Source organism: Herpailurus yagouaroundi, unplaced genomic scaffold (genome assembly GCF_014898765.1).
Source record: "Herpailurus yagouaroundi ecotype Mexico unplaced genomic scaffold, PumYag 182, whole genome shotgun sequence".
In the NCBI taxonomy this organism is placed as follows: Eukaryota; Metazoa; Chordata; class Mammalia; order Carnivora; family Felidae; genus Herpailurus; species Herpailurus yagouaroundi.
In genome coordinates this window covers 5,828,390-5,843,508 of record NW_024412413.1, presented here as the reverse complement: position 1 = coordinate 5,843,508, position 15,119 = coordinate 5,828,390, and the positions used below count along the sequence as shown (strand labels likewise).

Here is a 15,119-nt window from a genome sequence, read left to right as displayed (position 1 = left end):
GTTGAGGAAGGAATTTTCGCCCCGTGCTCTGCACCTGCTCGGGCTTGCAGGGGGGCGGGGGTGTGGGTGCGGTGTGTTTCGGGGGCTCTGTGGGGAGGGGGTGGGGTTGGAGGGGAATCCTCCCGATTCCCCCGCTCCGAAAAGGAAAACTTGCCTTCCCTGGTTACAGAACACCAGCCATCGTGTGGCCCCATCTCACGGTCACCCTGTGGGTTCTGGAGGATTTTGTTGAAGAGAAAAAAAAAAAAAAAAAATTTTAAAAATTTAAAAACCTCGGACCACGCCCCCATCCCGTCCCTGGGTTTTTTTTTTTTTTTTTTGGGTTTTTTTTTTTTTTTTTGGTCTCTTCCCTCCCTTTCCCTTTTCTTTTTACCAAAGTATATTCATCAAACTGCTGAGTTGGAAAGATCTGTAATGAGTTTTTGAGCTGTATGACTGTGTTTTTTTTTTTTTTTTTTTCCCCCCCCCCCCCCCCCGGCGCTGTAAATCTTCATCTGACATTAAATAAAGCAAATCCCAAACAGATTCACTGCCGCACGGTTCTGCTCTGTCTCCTCAGTCTGTTCCCAGGTCTGGCTCGGGGCCGGGCGGCGGCGGTGGCTGCGGGAGATGCCCGGGCGGCCAGCGGAGGCCCATGTGGCGCGCTAGGTGGGACCCCGGTGTCCTGAAGGCCGAGGCCCTGGCCCTGCTGCCCTGCGGCCTGGGCATGGCGTTCTCCCAGTCCCACGTGATGGCCGCTCGGAGGCACCAGCACAGCCGGCTCATCATCGAGGTGGACGAGTACAGCTCCAACCCGACCCAGGCCTTCACCTTCTACAACATCAACCAGGGCCGCTTCCAGCCCCCGCACGTTCAGATGTAAGTGGAGGCTCTCGGCGGGCCCGGCTGCCTGGGGCCGGGGAGGGGGGTGGGGGGGAAGGGGCTTGCTACAGGCTCCAGGCAGGTTCGGACCCTAGTTTTAGGCTGCCTGTCTTCCCTCACCTCTGCCCTTCCCTTCCTCCCTTTCGTCCAGACCCCTTTGCCTCTACTGAGATAGCAGAGATGCTTTTTCCAGTCCCGCTCCCTGCCCCTTGAGGCCGATGGAAAAGGCCAGCGATGTCCCAGCAGTAGGGCCAAGGCGAGGGCACAGACTCGAGAGCCCCCGCGACCGGTGGGGGGAACCTCTCCCCTCCCTGGATTGTTTTCTGAGGTCTGGAGAGGAGAGGAGGCCCAGGGAGGAGACGGATAAACTCCTTGCTCTGCCCCAGGCGGCTAGCTCCTTGCGTTCCTAGGAGACCCTCCTCCTCGTTTATCCCCCACTTCCTCCAGGGCTGCGAGCACCGTCTCTAGGCAGCCCCGGTTCCGTGGGGGGCCTGGCGGCTGTTCCTTTGGGGAGACTGGAGAATCTGGCACGTGGACCGCTTTGGAGAAGGAGCCCGGCGGGGTTTCCAATCCCAGGCCAGGAGGTGGGGGCGGGCGGGTTGTGGTTCCCTCGAGAGCCGTCCTCTGCTGTGAAGGGTGGGTGCGGGGAGCTTCTTCACGGGAGGAAGGGCTGAGGGAGGCAGGCGGGCACCGGGCCTGGGGTGGGCTCCAGCCCATCTTCCCTCCGTGCTTGCTTGGAAAAATGCTCATTTCTGTAGGGACTGAGGCCTGGTGTTGTCTGTAGCTGCCTACTTTATCTGTTTGGGAGACGGCCTCCTGTTTCCATTTTGGGGCCAGATCAGCAGGTTGGGGCAGGAAGGTCTCAGCATTCTTAGTATCCCGGACCTGGAGGCCCGGCAGGGCTGCTGCAGGGGTGGGTGGGGGGGGGGGTGCCTTCCCCAGGCCGGGTTTTCTCTTTCGTCGATGGGGTTAGTCTTCCCGGGCCGGATGGGACCCGGCCTGAGGTCCCTGGATGCTGGGCTGGACTCCTGCCCCAGCGGGAACGCACAAGAAGAACACGTGGGCAGAGTGGGTGGGGTTCACGTGGCCAGTGCCCCCTGTGCGCCCCCACTTAGAAGGGTCCCCAGGATGGGGTGCCTCAGTGGCTCCGTCGGTTGAGTGTCCGCCTCTCGGTTTTGGTTCGGGTCACGATCTCACGGCTGTCGTGGGTTCGAGCCCCGTGTCGGGCTCTGTGCTGACAGCACAGAGCCTGCTTGGGATTCTCTGCCTCCCTCTCCGTCTGTCCCTTCTCTGCTCTCTCTCTCTCTCAAAATAAGTAAACATTAAAAAAAAAAGGAGGAAGGGTCCCCGGGTGCCAGAGCTAATTCCACGTGGCACCGTGCTGTCACCTACAGACCCAGCAGACACCCAGGCAGGCCTCTGCCCCAGGACAGAGCCAGGGAAACAGGAGGTTGGAGGAGAGGAGGGCCAGGGGGCGGAGGGAGGACCCTCTGGAGAAGATGACTTCTAGGTTGAGGTCCGAGGAAGATGAGCGAGGGCAGCAAGCTGGGAGAGGGTCGGGAAAAGGGGACACGTGAGGAATGCAGAAAACGCCCGGCTGGGGGCTGGGGGCTGGGGGCTGGGGAAAGCCTTCCCGTGTGGACCCCTGCAGGCCAGGCTGCATCCTGAGGAAGGGCAGTGAGCGACCACGTGAGAGAGGGGCCGTCTCCCCCTTTAACCCCCGAGCAGCCGCGGGGTCAGGATGTTTGTGAACAGGGGCATAGCATGCCCATTAGAAATGCGCGCCCCGAGCCCGCCTGCCTGGCTCTGAGCCCCTGGCTCTGCCACTGCCCTGTGAGGGGGCTCTGGGTGCCTCGGTCTCCCCATCTGGAAAACGCCGAGGATTCAGTAGGTAGATCCACCCAGAGCGGGGCCAGGGAGCAAATGTTCCGTGCCGTTAGTCCACACTGGGCTGGGCCAGGTGCTTGATACAGCAGCGATCAAAGACGCGTCCCTGCCATGCCGAGCTGACCTTCCCACGGGGTGGCAAGCAGTTAGCGCACACGTCGCGGCAGGGTGTCAGAGCGTAAGACACTGGTGCAGTGGGGAAAATGCTTCCTGGCTTTCCTGTGGTCACCCAGCTAGAGCAGGCAGAGCGGATTCACCCTGGCCTGCTCTGAGCTGCCACCACCTGACATGGGGCTCCCGGCTTCCACTGGCCGCGGGGCTCAGGGGGTTCGGGCACTGCCTCGGGGAGGGCGTGTGCTGAGCCCCGGTCCTGGGCTCCCTGTCAAGTGCTCCCTCACTGCCTGCTCAGACCAGCCCGGCTCTGAAACAGAGCTTTGCATAAAGCTGGGTGAAGCCAGGGCCATGCAGGGACCCAGGGGGACTGCTTCGTCCCGCCCCCTCCTTTCAGACCGCAGCCCCCAAGCCCGAGGGAAGCATGCAGGCTGCTGGAGGCGGCTGTTTGGATTTCCATGACGAGTTTCCATCGCCGCTTCCCCACACGTGATTTATCACCACCCTGGGCTTTGTCTCCGGGGTGAGGGAGCGAGGGGGCCTTATTTAATAAATCCACAATTTATATTTAATAACAACAGTGACAACCCAAACATGGCCTCCGATTGAGCTGCGTGATTTATGCGATTGCCCCCAGAGACCCTGGTGGTGGCGAGGCTGCCTTTGCCTCAGTAATGAATGTCTGGATCTGGGCCTCCCGGTTTGGGGCCCTGAGGCCCAGGACCCCTCACTCTGAGGGCCTGGAAACCCTGCGGTGGCCTAGGGAGAGCCCCTCCAGGCACCAGCCCTTCTGACCTGGGTGGGTGGGCGGGCACCGGGCCCGGTGGCCGGTGAGAAGACTTGACCGCCAGGCCAGGGTCATCCTGGGGGGGGTCTGCCCTAGAGGTGCCCTGGGGGTTGGTGCCAGGCATAGCAACTCTTTTCTCTGGCCTTTAAAAGGAGTCCTGTTGGTGGGGACTTGAGTCATCCTGTGTAAAGACCCTCCAAGCATGTCTTGAAGAAGACAGCAGAGTCAGGGGAGCGGGGCTGTGTGTCAGGCCTGGGGAGGCCCCCTCCCGGCCACACTTCCCGGTCCCGGCGCTGACCTCCCTCTCCCGTGGGCTTGGGCTTCAGAAGGGATCCCCAGTCCGTCCATGCACTGAGAGGCCCCCAGGAGACAATGAGGGTCCGCTGTGAGCCCGGGGAGCGTGAAGGGGCAAGGCAGGAGGAGAGGACTAAGCCTGGAACATTCCGTGCCTCCTTCTGCCTCGGGTCTCTGCACATGGTGTCCTTTGTGCCTCCTCCATGCTCTGCCCTGCTAACACGGACTCATTCTTCAGATCTCACCCAGATGTCACTTCCTTGGGAAGGCCCTCTGACTGCTCCCCAGACCAGATCTCCCCTTCCCTTGACCCTACCCCCTACCGTCCGGCTCTAAGGTCTGTCCCTGCCACCAGCATGGGGCTGGTTCCTCGAGCCTGGCACAGCAGAGAGATGGAAAGAAGAAAGAAAAGGGAGTGAGGATAAGGCAGGGAGTCTGGCCCCGGAAGAGTGGGGGAGATCAGGGGGGGCTTTCCCGGGGGCAGTGGCATAGCCCCTGGGGTTGGGGGACCAGCAAAAGCAAAGGCTGAGAGGTGGGAAGGGAAAAGGGAGGGCAGCGCAGGACTCAGAACGAGGGCCTTGTGAGAAGAGCACTGGGCAGTGGGCACCAAGCTGAACAGTCACCGCCCTCCTCTGGGCCTCGGTTTCCTCACAGTAGAATGAGGGGATTGGCAGACTCTCCCTTTGGGAACCGCCATGGCTGCTGCCCAGTCACGTGTCCGGACGGGGTCAGAGCCTCACTGAAGGGAGGCGTCCTCTGGCCCCAGCCCCCTGGCCTTCAGAGCTTCCCATTTCCCCAGAAGTAGAGATGACGGGGGAGATGGCCTGTGCTTCTGGCGTCGGGGAGCTGGTGGCTGATGGGAGAGGGAGGCCGAGGAGGGGGCCGGGGCCCAGGGAACGGCTGCAGGGGGCACTCACATCCAGGCTTCCAGCTGCGAGGGTCCTTGAGCTCTCCCGCCGTGTCCAAGAGTGAGTGGGTGGCTCCCACCTTCCAGAGCTGGCCTGGGGGCTGGGAGGGTCCAGGGCACGGCGAGGAGGTGGCCGAATTGGGGTGCCGGCCGAGGCCTGGGTGCCAGAGGCCATGCTCTCTATTCTGCATCCTTCCTGCTGCCGTGATTCTTGTGGGAACACCCCTTGTTAGGCTGGGGACAGGTGGCAACAGGTTTCAGGTCTCGGAGAGAGAGCCGTGGCCGTCCCCTGTTCTCTGAGGCCCGCAGAATGTCGCTGGAAAATAACCATTTTGCTTTGTTAGTCTCAACAGGGTAGATGCCCAGATCCCTGTTGTGGAGACCCAGGTGCCAATGTACTCTGTAACTTACTAGCCAGGGCCTTGGATATGGGACTAACTTTTCCAGCCTCAGTGACTCCACAGTCTTGCTGTGACTCAGGTGTTAGCCAGGGTGTTGCATTACGAGTGTCAGAAACTCAGTGTCAATTGCCTGAAGGATAAAAGAGTTTACTGGCTTACTTAGTTAGTAAGAAAGCCCGTGTTTGGACCCAGCTTCAGGTACAGCTGGATCTAGGGATCAACTTATGCTGTTAAGTTCTCCCACCTTCTTGTCTGCTCTTTCTCTTTCTCCATATCTTGACTCTCCTTGTTCTTTTCCTCACTCCCAAACACTTCCAGGCTGGGTTTTTGGGGACGCCACGAAATGACCTCAGGGGGTATCCTGTCCACAGGTATATCCCTTGTGCCTGGCAGATGCCCGGCCTTTAGGAGACCTTTAGGAAGCATTTGCGCGTAGATTGACTGAATGAAATGAGCTGGGTCTAGAAACAGTCCAGTCCGGTGGGGGTTTTGGAACCAAAGACTGGCTTCAAATTGCAGCTTTACCGGCCTGCATAGCTGAGATCCCGGGCAAGCCTTTCCTGAGCCTCAGTTTTCTCATCTGTAATATGGGCATACCCATAATACCCTGCCCAGACGGTCACGGTGCGAAGACAGTGGGTGCATGTAACGTGCTTAGGACAGGATGAGCTCCCGTCCGTGGGAAGCACCCAGCATCGGTGTCATTACTGTTGCTGTTATTTCAAGTTGAGCGTTTGTTACAATCTAAATAGCCGGAGGACAGTGCAGAGAAGCAAGAGTCTTTATTTTTCCCTCAGGGGATTATTAGGTTTGCATCCTCACTGAGCTCAGTAGCCTCGGGGTGGAGGGAAATAAGAATAGTTAATTAAAGAGCCCAGGCTCCAACAGCCCGACTGGAGCCCTCGGAACTGGTCCGGCTTTTGGCTGGCTGATGGTGGGCGGGGCTGAGGCCTGCTCAGGCTCCATGCTAAGGGTTCACAGGAGGAGAGGTTGTTGGGGCCAGAGGTGGCTCTGGAGGTGGCCTCTCGCTCCCTGTCTCTCTCCCCCTTCATCATCCCTCTCTGTCTCTTTGACTTGGCCTCTGTCACCTTTGACATGCTTATGACCTCGGTATGTGTAGGGGTGAAGGAGGGAAGGAAAGAAGGGAGGAGGGAAGGGAGGAGGGAGGGAGGGTGGAAGGAAGGAATTTGATTGGCTCACTCGTGTTCCTGTGCCAGGACAAGAGCCCAGTAGCAACCGTCCGCCCCTTGTCCAATCGGCTGCGCTGGGGGCAGGCAGGATGTACAGGTGACCCACAGGCCTGCTGCCTGCCAGACCGTCTGTCAAAGGGTTGGGGGCAGGGGAGGAGGGCAGGGACTCTGAGGACACAGGGATGGGAGGGAGTCTTTAGCTCCCAGACCGGCTCAGGTCCCGCCTCCTCCTGGAAGCTTCTAGGGAGCCCCTTGCTGGGTTAGGGCCTTCTCTGGCCCCCAGCTTCTCCGTTGCCCGGTCAAAGCCGGTGGCCTTATTGTCACTGCCTAGCCAAGTCTGCCTCCACCATCAGTCTGTGGTCTCCTGGCCTGGGTTTAGGCCCGGTTCATCCCCGGGGCCCCGGCACTGAGCTCGGGGCCGGCCCACAGTGAGTGGGCAGAATGTGCTTGGCTGAATGAATGAGTGACTGACTGAATGGATGGAGGCAGAAGGAAGGCGGGGTGGGGGGGGGGCGGCGTGCCGGGGCCTTCTTGTTGGTCATCATCAGACTCTGGGGGTTTTCCTCTTCTCCCCGGTCATGCCCCACTCTGACCTGCCGGGAGTCTAACTCGCCTTGACCGGCCCCGGAAAGGCCCGAGCGTGCTCCCTCCCGGGACGAGGGGAGGCTGGCTTGGTGCCTCCCACTGTGGTGGATAGAGCGCGCTAACGCTCCCCGCACATTAGCATGCTGAACCCACGTCTCTCGTAAGGTGTTAATTAAATTTCTTCGAAGTATATTGTCTGAAAAAAAAAAAAAAAAGGATAATTAGAAAGATGTCTTTAAAAGTATTTATGTAACTGATACGGTACCGCTTTTGGTTTGCCGCATAATTAGATTTAAACACAACTCCTCGAGCGGCATACTCATTTGGAGAGAGCCGCTCGTTGAAATGTCATTGCGTTGTTTTTAAGAGTTCTGAGCCTGGCAGAATCATTCAGCTGAGGAGGCTGAGCGTGGTTTGGGGAGCACTGGACTGGGAGCCACGGTCTCCCTTTGTTCCCTGGGACACGCGGGGCCACTTAACTCAGCACTGTCGTCCTCGAAACCAGAGGGCTGTGATGGGCTTCGCGGAGCAAGAACTTACCTTTCTGCAGCTCTTTTTAATTTCCCGATGGTTTTTGCTTCGTGAGGTGGCTCCACGTTACAGGCGAGCGGAACCAGGCCACGTGTTTTGCTGAAGGTCACACGTCAGTGAGAAATGGCGGAGCTGGGACCTGAAGCCTGGTCCGATTCGGGGACCCTTTGCCCGCACAACCCTGGAAAGCCCTTGTTTTAAAAATGATGAGACCATCTCACGGTTTTGAAAACTTGCTGCCTATCTTTCGTGCTTTGATTTCCCGCGCTCCTGTGAGATCCCCCCACCCCTGCTTTTGCACCCATCTTTCCCTGGATGCTGCGTGCCCCCCTGCACGGTGCCTGGGGCTGGTTCTTTCACTCGGACCAGAGGCCGTAGAACTTACATTCTCGATGGGGCTGATGGTATCTCCGGAGGGGGGTGAAACTCATTTTTAGGGGGTGAAGAAAGCTTATTCTTCTTAGAAAGCCCAGATATGCATACATACACGAACAGTTATCTGTGGGGTTAAAAACCTCACGGGAAGGGAGCGAGTAGGGGAAAAACTCATCTAAACAGGGTCGATGATGGAAAGGGCCGCGGTAGCCAAACAGCAGGTAAGCCATCGTAATCGCACCGTGCCCACAGGTGCTCTCCACTCGATAGTTACCTCCTTTAGCCCCTGAGGGCCCCATGTTACTGAGGGGAAACTGAGGCTCAGCGGGACACACGTTTTGCTCAGCCAGCAAGCGGGAGAGTCAGGACTCGGAGCCCCGAGGGCCCACTGGGAAGTCCGGGCGTGCCGTCTGTGTCCGTGGCTGGCGGGGCCGTGAGCTGTGCCCGGGCCTTGTGCTGGTCACGCACCGCCTGCAGTGTCTTCTCTCCCCGCAGGGTGGACCCCGTGCCTCACGATGCCCCCAAGCCGCCCGGCTACACCCGCTTTGTCTGTGTGTCTGACACCCACTCAAGGACGGACCCCATCCAGATGCCTTACGGCGACGTGCTCATCCACGCCGGGGACTTCACGGAGCTGGGGCTCCCGAGCGAGGTGAAGAAGTTCAACGAGTGGCTCGGTAGGTGCCGGGCCGGAGGTGGCCTTCCTGCGCTGCCGGGGGGCCCCCCTCTCCGGCCTCGCTTTGCCTGCCCACCTCCCCTGGGCGGCCTTCCCTGACTGCCCGCTGTCGGCCACGCCTCGATGTCTCCCACCCCAGCTTTTGCCTCCCGCTGTGACTTAGTTTGTGCGATTCTTTTGGCCTGGGAGACGCCCTCCAGAAGGGATTTTGTCGAGGTTTGTTTATGTCCATTTGCATGTGTAGCCCCCCGCGCCTGAGACAGGTAGGTGCTCAATAAATAATTGGTGAATGAATGAAGGCACGAGTGGGCGAATGAATGAATCAGTCTCTACGGGCGGTGATACCAGGGCAGGCACCCAGCTGGTCTGTACCGGCTCAGCCACCACCACCGGCGTGAAGGCTTCCCCAGTGAGGGGACCCCCAGGCAGGGGACCCGTGCGGACTCCTCCCCGGGGGCAGCCATTGGGAGAAGGAGTGGAGCTCGACGGGCGATGGTGGACGATGATTTATAAGCGTGCCCCCCGGGGTTTGTCTTCAGCTTTTTGCTTTCTTCCCAAACAAACAAACAAACAAACAAAAAACATAAATGTGGAGTGCCTCCTGGGAGAAACAACCTGCCTGGAATCCAGAGAAACCGCACAGCGAGCCGTCTCTGCCGTGGCCTGGGGGACAGATGGACAGCCCCTGGGCGGCCCAGCGTGCCAGTGCGCTGGCTTGGAGGTATGGGTGCAGAGCAGTCCCACCTCCGTGCCCAGCGCTGCTCGGCCGCCAGACGGTTCCCCCCCCCCCCCCCCCAGAGCACCCCCCCTCCCCCCCCACCGCGCACTTGGCTGGGAGCTCCGTGAGCAGAGGGCCAGGAGTGAGGCGGGGGGAGCCGCAGGAGCGAGAGGCCCAGCTTTGCCAGTCGAGACAAATATTTACAAGCAAGGCCTTCCCTCCGCTTGGCAGGCTTGGAGCTTTAAATATTGATTTTTCAAACGGGAGATTCTGGTCAAGCGCCCCGTTTGGGCTGGAATGTGTGGAGGCCGAGGTGGGAGAGGGCTCCCGCAGGGCGGGTCTGTCTCACGGCTCCTTGCCTTGTCGCGTGCTGCCTCCTGGCCCCGGGCTGCCCCCCCTAGGATGGGGTCCCCGCCGGCTTCCCGTCCCCCCCCCCCGCCTCCCGGCTGCGGGTCTCCAAAGATGTGAGGCTGAGCCGAGCCTGTGTCCCAGGCAGGTGCCAGGCTCCCGCTGTGGGCCAGACTCCTCTCCGTCACTGCCTACCTAACTTTTGGGAACCAGGTGAATTTGAGGACCGGTGCTCTTTTCATCCCAATTAGAAGGAGAGTTAGCCCGAGGGTCTCAAGGGTGGGGACTGATTCCGACGAGGCCCCGTCACTGCGGAGGGGATGAGTGAAGCAAACGGCCGCCCGTGCAGCCGGGATGGTGCCACGTGCTCCGGGAGCACAGGTCAGGGCCGACGATGGCTTTCTGCTGGCAGGGGAGGCTTCCTGGGGAAGCTGACTCCGGGCCAGGCCCTGACTTAGCGGTTGCGAGTCGGTGCAGGGAAGGGGCAGCTGGGGTCAGGCGTGCTGGTGGGCACTGGAGAGGAGTGGCCGGGTGCTGTGGCCGGGGTGAGGGGGTTTGGGGCGTTGAGGGTGAGGGCCCCGGAAGGAGGGCTGGGCTGACCGCGACTCTGAACGTGAGGGGAATTGGGGGCCCCAGGGAGCCAGCATGGCGAGCCGGCCATTTTAGAAAGATGGTTCTAGCTGCCTTTTCACAGAAGTCAGAACAACGTGCTGTGGGAATTTGGGGGGGGGGGGCGTGGCGGGGTCTTCATGTGACCCGGAGCTGGATCGATTTATCTGCCTGGGTTGTTGCAGGTGGAAGGATGAGCTTACACAGGGGGTCCCCCAGGCGTCTCCCCTTTGCTGCCTTGAAGTGTCTGCCGATGTCAGTGCCCGTCATTCAAGTGGGATAGGGTGGGGTCGGTGGGGGGGCGATCCAGACTCCAGACTCCAGAATGAGAAGCCCCTCCCCCTACTTGACTGAGCGGCAGGGAATTTGCCCGTGAGTGAGCACGTATATAGGAGCAGGCTCCTAGAGGTCCACCTGCAGCGGGCTTTTAGGGAGCCTGCCTGTCGCCCAAAGTGAGAAGTGAGACTCCGCCTCTGTGGGCTGGCAGTTCGGGGCCCCGGGAGGTGGCGACCGTGGCTGAGAGCCGGGCTGGGGGCTCATTAGGCCCAAGTGCATGGTCAGGAGAGGTGCGCTCTCACAGACGCCTAGCGGTTAGTGAGTGTTGATGCGTGCGGGGCACTATTCTCTGCGCTCGGTGTGTCTTATCAAATCCTTTCATCCTCCTGGCGACAGAATGAGGCAGGAGCCGTTGTCACCCCCATTTTACAGAGGAGAAAGCCGAGACTCACTGCCGTGACGTGACTTGCCCAAGGCCACGTGGATGACGTGTGGCAGAGCTACTTGGATTCGAACCCAGGCAGTTGGGTTCTGGAGCTGAGCTCCCCGGGTAATTACAGCAGCCACGCGACCTGTCTGGGCTTCAGCGGCCTCCTTTTAGAGGCAGGCGGTCAGGCTCCCCTTGCCCTGCCTACCTCTTTGGAAGCAGGTTGTTTTGAGGCTCCATTAGGATAGAGGAATGATCGGCTTCTGTGAAGTGTTGTGTATGTGACATTGTCGCCCCCCCACCCCCCACCCCGAGCTGGCGTTGGCCAGATCAGGTCTCCCCTTGGGGTAGAGGTAGGTGTCATGGGCGGGTCCCCCAGGAGAGGGGAACATCTGATCTGAGCCATGGGGGTGAGTAGCAGGAGAATTGGTAGAACAATGTGTGGGCAAAAGTGTGTGCAGTTTCTGAGAAGTGTTGACGTATGATCTTAGCTATGTCTGCAGTTACACACACACACACACACGGAGAAAAGACTGGAAGGAAGTACTCATTCATCCATTTGGTCTGTCTCACTGGGAACCTCCCACGTGCCATGTGTGTCCCAGGCACCGGGGTGACAGCGCGGTGGGAGGGACAGGGCATGCTTGCCTTCTGGTGATGGGGACACGGTGCATCTGAGGAGCGGGGGGCGGGGGGCTGCTGTTCGCAGGCCTGTGGGCCAAGGATGGGACTTGGGGGTTGGTTCCAAGTGCAAAGGGGATTTGGGGGAGGTTGATGTAGGGGAGTGACCTTTAAAAAGGCATTCAAAGGCCTGAATTACAGAGTTAGAGTGAGACCAAAGTCTCTGGAATGTTCCAGAATTGATGTCTGGGTGGTGGGTCATGGCGTATTTTCTTCTTTATGGTTTTCTCTCTCCTCTACCTGGATTTTCTGTACGGAGCATGTGCATCACATAAAGGCAACAGTAAAACCTTATCGTTTTTATTTTTTTTTTATTATTATTATTTTTTTTTATAAATTTTTTTTTCAACGTTTATTTATTTTTTGGGACAGAGAGAGACAGAGCATGAATGGGGGAGGGGCAGAGAGAGAGGGAGACACAGAATCAGAAACAGTGCTCCAGGCTCTGAGCCATCAGCCCAGAGCCCGACGCGGGGCTCGAACTCACGGACCGCGAGATCATGACCTGGCTGAAGTCGGACGCTTAACCGACTGCGCCACCCAGGCGCCCCAAACCTTATCGTTTTTAAAGAAATCTTGGCCTCTCTGGTATCTGGTGCAAAACGTGTCCCAAGATGGGGGTGGGGGCAGTCCTGGCCTTAGGTCAGGCCTGGTGTCATCCATCTGCTCAGAATGCCACCTGGAGCCCTTCCCTAGGACAGCAGGGCTTCCCCCTCACTCCCTGTCCCTGGAAGGGCCAGGATCTTCTCCTTGGATAAGAAAGTTATGGATTTGAAATCTACAGTAGCCTGCTTTTTCCCCGTTCATTGATTTCACAGAAAGCACTTAAAATCATATTCTAGGGGTCACCTCCAGGCAGTCAAGAGGGGATTTAAGAAATTAATAAAGACCTTCTTTGCAAGTCAAGATTGGACACCTAACTGCGGTGTGTGTGGCTAAATTCAAGCTGACTCTAATTTGCTGGCAGGTGCACTGCTCTGGGCTTGGCTGTGAGTGGTGACCGTGTTTTGCCCATTTGCAGGGTTCTGTCTGGGTCTGTCTGTTGGAGGGGGCAGGTTTGGGGGCGACAGGGTTCTCCTGAGAAGACCGTTAATACCTTTCCCGTTGCCCATTAATATCCCAAATATATTCATGAAGTAGAAATGCCAGCTTGGTTTGTAAATGTTCCGGGAACAGCTAAAAGATCACTACTAAGGACAGGCTTTTCAGCTAGAAAGGGTGAAAGGAACAGCAAAACTTGCTGAAAATGGAAAGGAATGTGCTGGAAGCTCCTTGTTTTTCCATAGCTAATGACCTCAGTGTCACCCGAACCAGCTGACGCTGTGCTCCTCCGTCCCCACTCTTGGCCTTGGCTCCTGCTCTCCCCGCAGTGGGGAATGTTCTTCCTCCTGTCGTGCAGAGTCCTGCCCGCCCTCCAGTCGCTGCGCGTGAAGCCTGCCCCGCCCAGTAGGGCAGCGTTGGCCTCTCTTCCCTCTGCACCCAGAGCTCCCCGTTCAGATCCTGGTGGTGGCAGGGCATTATCTGTGGCTTCATGCCCGTTTCCCACCTAGGCCATCAGCGCCTGGAGGGCAGGGCTGAGCCTCATTCCCAGCACCAGGCAGCACTTGGCCCGGGGTGGGGGTGGGGGTGGGGGGGCGGCCAGAGGCTGTGGGCTCGGGATGGACGAGTGGGCGGCACACTGATGTGCTGTGAGCCGGTCACTGTGTCCCCAGCAGGGCCGTGCACAGCTGACTGTCGTTGGGTGGGAGCAGCTGTAAGTGGGGGCTCTGGGGAGGGCAGGGCGGTCTGCAGGAGGGTGTGAGCTGTGGCTGTTGCAACTTGGAACTTGGGGTGGGTCTGAGAAGACCGAGGGGTGGAGGCTGAGTTGGGGTCTGCACGATGAGGCCAGGAGCTGAGGCCAGCAGGGATCTGGACCCAACCAAGGAGGGCCTGGTATTTCAGGTGGCTGTCTGGGGTCCCCCTTGGAGGCCAGGGGTGCCGAGAGCAGGAGGAGACGCTGAGCCCCAGCAGCACCCGCCTCCCAAGATGCTGGCTGCCGAGGCTGCTGCTGACCCGGGGTCTCGACACCACACGCATCCCGCCCCAGGCGTGAGCACCAGGCTGCCGGCTTCCATTGGCGGCCGTGCCTTGAAGGACTGATTCATAGGGTCACCAGGCTCGCTCTCTGTGACCAGCAGGTGCCAGGCTGGCCTTCTCAGCCCTGGCCTCTGCAGCCCTCACTCCCACCCCCTAGCTTTGGTGGGCTCAGACCCCGGCATGGGCCCCGGAGGCCACAGGCCAGTTGTTCCCTCCCCTCCCCTCCCCCCCCCTCCTGGCTTCTCCCCCCTCCCCCCTGCCCCCACTGCCCCAGGCTGGACACCGCCCATCTAACTTGGGTTCTCCCGCAGCAGTCTCCACACCACGTCCTCTCCGCACCGCCCCATGCCCGTCTCCTTTTGTTCCTTGTTTTGCCCCTGCCCGCTGAAGCCTTGGTTCTTTCCAGATGACAGTCACTCAGGCCCCCAGCTCCTGCTGCTGCCCAGACACCCGCCCCGTCTTTCCACACTTAGCTTTCCCTTTGAGATCCAGCTGGTGTATTGTTCACTCTTCTCAGAAGACACTTCCTCCTGGCTGTCCACCAGAATTTCAGACTCGTTCTGTCCCAAACCTGCATGCATCCCTCCAGCGTGCCCTCTCCCTTCCCTCTGAGGCCGGTGTCAGCTGTCACCGGTATTCTGACCTTGCTGCTGTCTGCCTGCCCCCTTCACCTGCTTATATTACCTGCTGAGCCACCGTGGGCCCCCAGGCGGGCCGGCCAGCCAGGCTCGCCTTCCCCCTGCCAGATCCCGTGAACCCCTAGAGGGTGGAGATAGTGCCCCGGGTCAGCGAGGGTCCTCAGAGCCCCGCCCCCGCTGGCCCTGAGGGCTGCTGGGCGGGTGTTGGTTGAATAAAGCGTGGAGACGTCTGACAAGCATAAGATGCTCCAGTTAATTAAGTGGCACTACCCTTAGCAGAATCAGGCAGGGGAGGAAGATGGGGGCCTGGTAATGGAGTATTTGGAAGTTATAATTAACTTTTTACTGGGGCCCTAGCATGAAACGAGATATAAGACAATATAAAAGGGGTCCAAGGATTTAGTTAAATAGAGCTGGGTCTCCTGCAAGTAAACCCTTAATTAAAGTCTGTGAGGGAGGAAGGGAGAGGAAGGGAAATGGGGAAATCACTCCATGGCGGTGTTTTTGGTTCTCGCCTCATCTGCCACAGTGTTGAAGGCCCGAGGGCTGCAGGGGTTCGGCCGCAGGAGTGGGCCGCCCGCAGCATTGTGCCTCTTTGCGATGTAGCCCAGGAGCCCGCGGGATGGCTGCTGGTGGAGGTGAGGGGCCCCGGAACGCGCAGGGCGCTGGCTCTCCCCACGCAGGAGCTGCAGGGTGCCCCCAGGCACAGGGATTGTTAGGGCCTGCGGGAAAAGATGGGCT

The 15,119-nt window shown here is 59.2% G+C and overlaps 1 protein-coding gene across 1 annotated transcript in view; it reads left to right on the top strand.

The window, feature by feature from the left end:
* The first annotated feature begins 500 nt into the window (after positions 1-500).
* MPPED1 (metallophosphoesterase domain containing 1) overlaps positions 501-15,119 on the top strand; it is a 63,216-nt gene continuing 48,597 nt past the window's right edge. The window contains exons 1-2 of the mRNA XM_040490611.1: positions 501-858; positions 8,425-8,606. Of these exons, the coding sequence (XP_040346545.1) occupies positions 635-858; positions 8,425-8,606 (406 nt within the window). The 5' untranslated portion in view covers positions 501-634. The remainder of the gene's footprint in view (positions 859-8,424; positions 8,607-15,119) is intronic.